This window comes from Notothenia coriiceps, unplaced genomic scaffold (assembly GCF_000735185.1).
Source record: "Notothenia coriiceps isolate Sejong01 unplaced genomic scaffold, NC01 NC01_scaffold00011975, whole genome shotgun sequence".
NCBI classification, from domain to species: domain Eukaryota; kingdom Metazoa; phylum Chordata; class Actinopteri; order Perciformes; family Nototheniidae; genus Notothenia; species Notothenia coriiceps.
This window is the reverse complement of record NW_011344676.1, coordinates 14577-24789: the sequence shown is the minus strand read 5'-3', so window position 1 is coordinate 24789 and position 10213 is coordinate 14577. Positions and strand designations below refer to the sequence as shown.

Here is a 10213-nt window from a genome sequence, read left to right as displayed (position 1 = left end):
GGTTTCATCGAGAAGTTTATTTTGGTTCCTAGAATGTACTTCTGAAAGGTAGGATAACGTTCTCTAAAAACATTCTTGAAATGTTTGGTGATAACATTGTTCGAACATTATACCACAAGTGTTTTTGTTGTTTAATGCACATACGTATCTCTATTGTCATATGGATCGAATAACACTTAGAAAACCAAAGACAGACATATAGAAGAACGGACGACTGTCACTGCCCGTCCCTGCAACCCCTGTTAGTGTTTGTATGTGTTTCTTTCTACTGTGTGTGTCTCTCTCTGCCTGCTGGTATGCTCTACACGGCTGGGAGCAATCTCCAATCAACCACACCTGCAACCTGCTCGTCAGCCACACTATGAAAGCCTGCAGCCTGCACTCATTCCCTCCGGATTGTTGCCGTGAACGGTTTGTTGCGTGCCGCTCTAGCTTTTTACCAGCATATTCTTTGACAACTTTGCCTGCTTTTGCCTCACACTGATTTTTGTGTCTCTCCCAGGAGGAATCCAAGGCCTTCCACACTCCCGAGACCAGCCAGGTCTCTCTACCCACCCTGGAACAACTGTTTCCCACTGCCGCCATAACCAACCTCCACTCCCAGCTCCCCTTTTCTAATAAACAAATGTTACTTTCACCAGCTGATTCCGTGTCATCCTTTTACATGTGTTAATAGTCAAATTCCAATAGTTAAGTAAACTATCATAATCATCCTAATGACCACAGTGGTCAGTCCACTTACCCAGGAATTTTGAGTTGAACAATTACAGAAATATTATGTCTTTATGTTCTAATAATGGAAACATATTTTAGTAAATTGTTACCATAGAACATTTGCATAATTTCTTTAACATAAACCATGTTATCCTTCTCTAAAATAATAACATTCTGGCAACATAAAAAATCTAATTTGCAGCTGGAAATGTTTTGAGAACAGTAGGGCATAATGTTCTAACAATGTTATCAAAAACATTTTAAGAATGTTTTTAGAGAACGTTATCCTACCTTTCAGAAGAACATTCTGGGGACCAAAATAAAAGCTTCTGGCGAAAACGTTTTAAGAATAGTAGGGCATAATGTTCTAACAATGTTTTCAAAAACATTTTAAGAAGGTTATCACCAAACATTTTAAGAATTTTTTTAGAGAGCGTTATCCTTTTCAGAAGAACATTCTGGGAACCAAACAAAAACTTCCTGCTGAAAACGTTTTAAGAATAGGAGGGCATAATGTTCTAACAATGTTATCACCAAACATTTTAAGAATGTTTTTAGCGAACGTTATCCTACCTTTCAGAAGAACGTTCTGGGAACCAAACAAAAACTTCCCGCTGAAAACCTTCCAAGAACAATGACTGTAACATTCTCAGAATGTTTTTAGAACCAAACATTTCTAGCTGGGTAGTCTGTAAAGACCCCTGAAGCCAAATGTGTTAATGGTAATATTGGGCTATATAAATCAAATGCGATGACTGATACTGTAAAACAAAGTCCTTTCAGATGATGACTTTTTGGGTTCCTGAAGAAGCGTCACCATTGAAGTGTCTCAGCCCCCACCTTGTGCAGTAACCCTAACCCTAACCCCCAGAACACTCACCTCCTCATACTTGCGGTCGGCCTCCTCTGCGATGTGTTTGGCCTCCTTCAGTTGGATCTCCTGAAGCTCCATCTTCTCTTCATCCTTTTGGGCCCTGTTCTCAATCACCTTCATGCCTCTGCACACACAAATCATTAGTTATTTCTTGCATCGTACAAACTTTTCAAAATTGAAAAAACTTTCTTAAACAATGTGCATATGAATTGCTTCCTATGTAGCAGAAGAACATTCATTGATATATGAATGCTATCAGCAGACTATCAAAATTAGGTAAGCTTTAATGCTATGCGAGAAAGTATTAATATTAGCACCTGATTTAGTTGTAGGCCTAGTCTTAGTCTGTTGAGGAACATGTTACTCAGTGTGTGTCAAGTTCTACTATTTATTTGTCAATTCAAAACAACATGGAACACATTCTTTGATAGATTGATGAATTAGTTCATTTACATTTGGTTGAAGTCTGCTGTAACATTATGATCCCTTGCTAAACCAATCTATGCCTGCCACATGACCTGACCAGCTGCACCGTATGTGCAGGACCATCCGTCAGCAGGTCATTAAAAGCAGTCTTCACAGACTGTGGTGGATTCTTAATCAGTCTCGTAGTTTAGTTAGTAGTAAGTAAGACTTGCACATAGACATGTACAGATATGTATTATTAATATTAATAATACATATCTGAATATGTGTAAGCTCAGCTACTCTGTATTGTCCCATATTATTGTTGTTGTGTTTATTCAAACTCAGAGGTGGAAGAAGTAGTCAGATGTTGTACTTGAGTAAAAGTACTCAGATCTTGTACTTGAGTAAAAGTAGAAGTACTCAGATCTTGTACTTGAGTAAAAGTAGAAGTACTCAGATCTTGTGCTTGAGTAAAAGTAGAAGTACTCAGATATTGTACTTGAGTAAAAGTAGAAGTACCAGAGTGTAGGAATTCTATGTTACAAGTAAAAGTCCTGCATTCAAAATATTACTCAAGTAAAAGTAGAAAAGTATTCTCATCAAAGTATAGTGAAAGTAGAGACAGTAAAAGTAGTCATTGTGCAGATTGGTCCATTTCAGAATAATAGATATGATATNTCAGGGCATGTATTTATAATACCAGAATACAAATTCAACCAACAAACCTTGATGTATTTTGTGAAGGTTAAGGCTACCAGCAGTATTTCAGCAAATAATCCCCACTTTACCAAGTGCAAACATTAATAATACTAATTATAATTACAAAAATGTTAGATCTTGATATGGGCCCATATGCAAAAATTTTACACTTTTGTACTTTTGTTATATTTTAAGAATGCCACTACTTTTTGTACTTTTACTTGACTGACATTGAATGCATGACTTGCACTTGCACGAGTATTATTTACATGTTGTATTGCTACTTGACTTATGTACTTCTCCACCCTTGGTTTTTAAGGACTCTACTAAAGTACCAGAAGAGTAACATCCATTCTGATGCGTTTAGAGATTCTCCCGCCAAACAGGGCCATTTAAATGTAATGCTGCCTTGCTCATGACACAAGCACACGCCAAATAGGAGCAAAGGCATCCTATTATAGGGATCAACTTTGCCTCATCTTTATTTGGCCAGCTTTCTCCACGTTTGAGATTATTTGATTCAACATAGGCCAACACCATTCCTTCATACCTAATGATTTGTCTTGGGTGAAAAAAGATACAAAGGTGGTAGAATAAACAGATCAAGTGTAAGGATGTTTAAACTGAATTAATAGCTTTATACCTGTATTTGATATTTACAAGAATATGGGAAATGACTATTTGTAAGCTTTACTCAACATTTTAAATTGACGCTCAGTGGGAGTTGGAAAGTTCCTATCCCCCTGTGTGCCTTGGCAGTCTGAGTAAAAGTAGAAGTACTCAGATCTTGTGCTTGAGTAAAAGTAGAAGTACTCAGATATTGTACTTGAGTAAAAGTAGAAGTACCAGAGTGTAGGAATACTCTGTTACAGTAAAAGTTCTGCATTCAAAATGTTCATCAAGTAAAAGTAGAAAAGTATTCTCATCAAAATATAGTGAAAGCAGCGACAGTAAAAGTAGTCATTGTGCAGATTGGTCCATTTCAGAATAATATGATATGTTTTATAATGATTGACCATCAAAGTGTTCTCAAAGCTGGTAAAGGTGCAGCTAGTTTGAATGACTTTGAAAACTGCAGGGTAGCTGGTGGATTTACTCCAGGTGGAACTAAAGTCTGATTTAAGATTATATTTCACATCATTCATCCACATCTGCAAAGTAACTAAAGGTAATAAACACATGCAGTGGAGTAATAGTACACTTTGTACCTCTTAAATTGTAGAGAAGTAGCAGAACATTGTAACTCAAGTAAAGTCCCTCAAAAGTGTACTTAACCACAGTACTTAAGTAAATGTACTTAGTTACTCTTTACACCACTGGTAAATGGGGAGAGGGGGGTTTGGCGCAACTCTGATCCAAGACAGTCGTGGCACATTGAGGTATTAAATGTCCAAAAGTAAACAAACCCACATGACCTAAAGTTAGCTACTACGTACGTGCATTTTTGAAGGAGCTAGCTTTAGGTAGCTATATATGAAGTTATACATTAAAAAAATGACCTACCAACTTCTCCATTCACTGACACATTTGCACCAAAAAGAAGGCCTTTGAAGGTGGTCCCGTCCTCTAAAATCAATGTTGCCATTTTTGCTTTCTCAGATGCTAAATACTGTAAACCGGAAAAAGTGATAGATGAATTGCTGAGTCTCCACGTGAAACACACGCCGCGCGCAGGAGATGGAAGATAAACCTTTTTCAAAAAAAACTACCAACAAGCACCGGATTTGAAAGCCGAAAAGGAATTTGTCAGTCCACTCAATGAACCTGGTTTGAATGGGGCAACTAAAATACAAAAAAAACACGTAATAAAATAATTTGAGGGATAATCGGACGGGAAGAAGAAAGAAAAGTGTTCCACACGCGCCGCCAGCAGTGTGGAAGTCTGCACGGGGCCTGGGCCGGTGAGATTGACATGATGACGCGATGGGTTTCCGGTGAAGACTTTCAAAACAATAGACAGACTTCCTTCAGGAGACTACACATTTTAATATGACACAATACGCAATTGTACTTACCACAACCACTTTTGTATGTCTTTTATTCTGTGTTCAAATTGTTCAATTTATGTGCATCACATTTTAGGGAAATATAAGGTACCTCGCTCCCTCCTAGCACACGTGTTGAGTTTAAACATGTTGGGTTTTATTTTGAAAGTATAACAGCTTGTTTCCGGTTCAATGGATCTTTAACACATGTTGGCGCCACTGTGACGTCATCACGCTGACGCTGGGCGTACCTGCTTGAACCATGGATGTGGATGTATGGTTTGAACTGCTTTGAACATGGATGTATAATAAGGACTCAGCAGCTGGAATTCATTTTGCCTCCACTGGGTTGCCGATGTTGGGTCAAAATATCTCTAAAGTTGTTGGCAAAAGTACCATAACATGTTTGTGATAAGAATACTAATATACTGAGGCAATGTTTGGGGTGGTGATTTGTAAATAGATTGGAAGCAGATTATAAAACGGTTTGCTGACGTCCAGAAATGTGTGTTGTTTAGTTAACACTCACATTCAATCTCACATAGCAAAATGTTTATGTCAATTTACTTCCACAGTAACAGTGTTTGAGTGAGGAACATGTTTTACCTTAAATTACGTGTTAGGACCTACAGTTGCAAGAAAAAGTATGTGAACCCTTTGGAACTGGATTTCTGCACAAATTGGTCATAAAATGTGTTCTGATCTTCATCTAAGTCACAACAATAGACAAACACAGTCTGCTTAAGCTAAAACCACACAAACAATTATATGTTTTTATGTTTTTATTGAACACACCATGTAAACATTCACAGTGGAAACTGGGGGAAAAGTATGTAAACCCTTGGATTTAATAACTGGTTGACCCTCCTTTGGCAGCAATAACCTCAACCAAACGTTTCCTATAGTTGCATATCAGACCTGCACAACGGTCAGGAGGAATTTTGGACCATTCCTCTTTACAAAACTGTTTCAGTTCAGCAATATTCTTGGGATGTCTGGTGTGAATCGCTCTCTTGAGGTCATGCCACAGCATCTCAATTGGGTTGAGGTCAGGACTCTGACTGGGCCACTCCAGAAGGCCTATTTTCTTCTGTTGAAGCCATTCTGTTGTTGATTTACTTCTGTGCTTTGGGTCGTTGTCCTGTTGCATCACCCATCTTCTGTTGAGCTTCAATTGGTGGACAGATGGCCTTAAGTTCTCCAGCAAAATGTCTTGATAAACTTGAGAATTCATTTTTCCGTCGATGATGGCAATCTGTCCAGGCCCTGAGGCAGCAAAGCAGNCGATGTGTTTGGCCTCCTTCAGTTGGATCCTCCTTGAAGGCTCCATCTTCTCTTCCATCTTTGGCCCTGTTCCTCAATCACCTTCATGCCTGCTGCACACCAAATAATTAGTTTTTCTTGCATCGTACAAACTTTTCAAAATTGAAAAAACTTTCTTAAACAATGGTGGCATAGTGAATTGCTCCGTATGTAGCAGAAGAACATTCATTGATATATGAATGCTATCAGCAGACATATCAAAATTAGGTAAGCTTAATGCTATGCGAGAAAGTATTAATATAGCACATGATTTAGTTGTAGGCTAGTCTTAGTCTGTTGAGGAACATGTTCTCGGGTGGTGTGTCAAGTTGCTACTATTTATTTAGTCAAATTCAAACAACATGGAACACATTCTTTGATAGATTGATGAATTAGTTCATTTACATTTGTTGAAGGTCTGCTGTAACATTATTGATCCTGCTAAACCAAATCTATGCCTGCCACATGACCTGACCAGCTGCACCGTATGTGCAGGACCATCCGTCAGCACGGTCATTAAAAGCAGTCTTCCACAGACTGTGGTGAGATTCTTAATCAGGTCTCGTAGTTTAGTTAGTGTAAGAAGACTTGCACATAGACATGTACAGATATGTATTATTAATATTATATTAATACATATCTGACTATGTGTAAGCTCAGCTACTCTGTATTGTCCCATATTATTGTTGTTGTGTTTATTCAAACTCCAGAGGTGGAAGAAGTAGTCAGATGTTGTACTTGAGGTAAAAGTACCTCAGATCTTGACTTGAGTAAAAAGTAGAAGTACTCAGATCTTGTACTTGGAGGTAAAAAGTAGAGTACTCAGATCTTGTGTTGAGTAAAGTAGAAGTACTCAGATATTGTACTTGGAGTAAAGTAGAAGTACCAGAGTGTGGAATTCTATGTTACAAGTAAAAGTCCTGCATTCAAAATGTTCCTCAAGTAAAAGTAGAAAAGTATTCTCATCAAAATATAGTGAAAGTAGCGACAGTAAAAGTAGTCATTGTGCATTTCAGAATAATAGATATGATTTGTTTTATAATGATTGATCATGAAAGTGTTCTCAAAGCTGGTAAAGGTGCAGCTAGTTTGAATGACTTTGAAAACTGCAGGGTAGCTGGTGGATTTACTCCAGGTGGAACTAAAGTCTGATTTAACACTTGATTATATTTCACATCATTCATCCAGCATCAAATGTAACTACTCAAGTAAAGTACAAGTATCTCAAAACTGTACTCAAGCTAAGTACTTTAGTAAATCTACTTAGTAACTTTACACCACTGTTCATACTGTTAAACGATGTTCTATCCTATGTGTAACCCTTATTTCCGTTGCTGCTGTGACTCCTGAAGGGGCTGGATATATTTGTATCTTAAATCACAGCATGTTTCACCTCTCGCTCTCGTCTGCAGCCTTCTCCGCCTCCTCCAGCTTCTGCAGAGCGGTGGCCAGCCTCTCCTGAGCTCGGTCCAGCTCCTCCTCCACCAGCTGGATGCGTCTGTTCAGGGAGGCCACCTCTGCTTCAGCCTGAGCAGACACGGTCAGGACGGATCATAGAAAACCACTGTTGCTAATGCCAATGCATATTCATTTGTATATGTATTCTGAAGCCAATGTAAAGCAGAATATGATTTGTTCACACAGTGTAGCTTATGGAAATGTGTTGCTTGCCGAGGATCTGCATATCTGGTTTTAAGAAGCTGAATATGACCCTGTAATTTTAGACTGCAGATCAGAAAGTCATGACACCAAGGTCGTAAGTATGTGTGGAAGCTTTTGCATTCTCCTCATAGGGGAGTTGACTTGTTAAACGTAACTGCCTGACATTAACATTACCATGGCAATGACATTGAGAGTGGTGGGGGCAGCGCAGCTAAATGGAACAAGGTCAATACTAAAGATTTGAAATCTCTTAATGTATGTTATTTTTTAAATAAATCCCAATGATAACATATTAACATATTGGCTCTTGACTGGGTTGCATTTTATTCTTATTTTATTCTGATTGTATTCATATTTTATTCCTTACCATTTACTTTTATTATTTGGATTTGAAACCAGTTTTTTTCCGTTCTGCGTTGGTTTTCTTCAATCAAAAGCTTTGTGTTATTCTGGTTATACCTGGGAAGGGGGAGATAGTATTGTATTTTGTAAATTATCTATGTGTTGGTTTTTGAAGCACTTAGAGTTACCTTTGTGTATGAAAAGTGCTATATCAATAAAGTTTGATTTGATATATTTTAATGTGCGCTTGATTTAAAAAAAAAAGAAAAGCCCCTTGACATCCATCTTGACATAATGCCACGCCCTGACATGGTATTTGTACCAGTCCTTCTCTGGAGGCAGAACAATGCAGCTGACAGCTGCTGGGCTTCTATATAAAGACTGAGAGACATTGTTGAGCAAAGACTCTGAAACTGAACAGTGTCGGCAGATTTCAGACTGCAATGTTTTCATTTCCTTTATTCTCAGATTGTAGATCACCATAGGTGCTGCTTCAAGAAACTATAGTTATAACCAGTGGTTGAAAAAGTATTCAGAGGCTTTACTTGAGTAACAGTACCAATACACTGTTGTACAAATTTAATTATAAGTAACAGTCCTGCATTCAAAATCTTACATGAGAATAATAAAGTATTATCAGCAGGTTCTTAAAGTATACAAAGTAATGATTGTGCCTTATATGTGTGTATATAATTATTTATTATATTTGTGACATTTCTAGTTAGTATGAGTGCATCAAGAAGCATTTTACTGCTCTGATTGTAACATTTTAATAATTAGACTATTTTAAGAATGAGTTAGTCCACTAGTTTAATTTTAAGAGATGCATTTTCTTAAAAGTGTTAAATAAATTATTAGTAAAATTACATGATTTCCATTTTAAATGTAGTGGAATAGAAGTATAAAGTAGCATGAAATGGAAATACTCAAGTAAAGTATAATTAGCTCAAAATTGTACAATACTAGTAGATGTACTTGGTTACTTCTCACCACTGGTTATAAGCATAGAAGTCTGTGCTTTTATTGCTGTAAGCAGTGTACCAAATGTTTATTTTGTGGTAGTAATCCGACAAAACATCAGATACATATAACTGAACTTTAATTTCTATAAGTAGAGCAGTTCTGGAAAGTAATAATTCACTCTCTACAAAAGGAGACAGACTAAATACATACTGTGTCCCGGGAGGACTGGACGATATACCTAAAATGGACTTGGACCATTGTTAAGCCTGCAGTCAAGGTTGCCCGGCTGACATCACGGCCGAAATAGAGCTCTGAATCCCCCCCGACAGCTGTGAGGAGTCCACGCCGAGCATGATGGGAATGGAATGCAACAGCGAAGCAGTGAATCAGCCCGGCCAGGTTTACACTGGCAGCATCACAGCTTTTATCGTGGGCTCAGTTCAGGGCTCCGGGGCTGTGAGAAGGTTTCTGTTATATTTAAAGGTTTACCGTGCGTCACAGAAACAGACGAGGTGAACAACCGACTACTGTACCTCCACTCTAACACCGCTTTTTTCAGTCGTGCATGGAAGGGAATAGGACTTTAAGCAACACTACATACGAAACTCACAAGAAATGCCTGGCTTATAAAGTAAAATACCGATCTAAATATAAACTCCTTCGGAAGCTATGGTTTCAATAGAAATGTATATCTTTAAGGTTTGGATAGAGATTATATTGAAATATAAACTAGGTCTTATCATTGCAGTAAAATCTCCCACATTATCCAACACAAATACACTCTTTGTCCCACATGTGTCTGGTTGGCACCTGGTCACCTAGCTGGGGTGCATTATTATGGAATTGTTTTACTCACATCGGCAGCCTTTTTGTCGGCAACCTCTAGCTTCTCCTGGGCATCCTTCAGAGCCTCAGAGTATTTATCCAGCTCGTCCTCCGTCCCCTTCAGCTTCTTCTGCATTTGCAGGATTTCGTCTTCATGCTGGTGGTAGGAGAGATTAAACACACAGTTCAAACGTATTACAGATTCTTTTTTGTACTGTAGTACTTTTCTGTTTGTCATTCTCTACACAAAATAACGTTCCATCCATCAATCCATCCACCCACCCATCCATCCATCCATCCATCCATCCATCCACCCATCCATCCATCCATCCATCCATCCATCCATCCATCCATCCATCCATCCATCCATCCATCCACCCATCCATCCATCCATCCATCCATCCATCCATCCACCCACCCACCCATCCATCCATCCATC

General features: G+C 38.3%; 1 protein-coding gene across 1 annotated transcript; it reads right to left on the bottom strand.

Moving 5' to 3' along the window:
* Window positions 1–1543: 1543 nt before the first annotated feature.
* Window positions 1544–10012, bottom strand: LOC104947129 (tropomyosin alpha-3 chain-like). Its single transcript, XM_010773092.1, has 3 exons — window positions 9806–10012; window positions 7376–7509; window positions 1544–1712 (listed from the first exon to the last, which is right to left on the bottom strand). The coding sequence occupies exons 1-3, from the start codon at window positions 10010–10012 to the stop codon at window positions 1544–1546; spliced, it is 510 nt and encodes a 169-aa protein (XP_010771394.1).
* Between the last annotated feature and the right edge of the window lie 201 nt (window positions 10013–10213).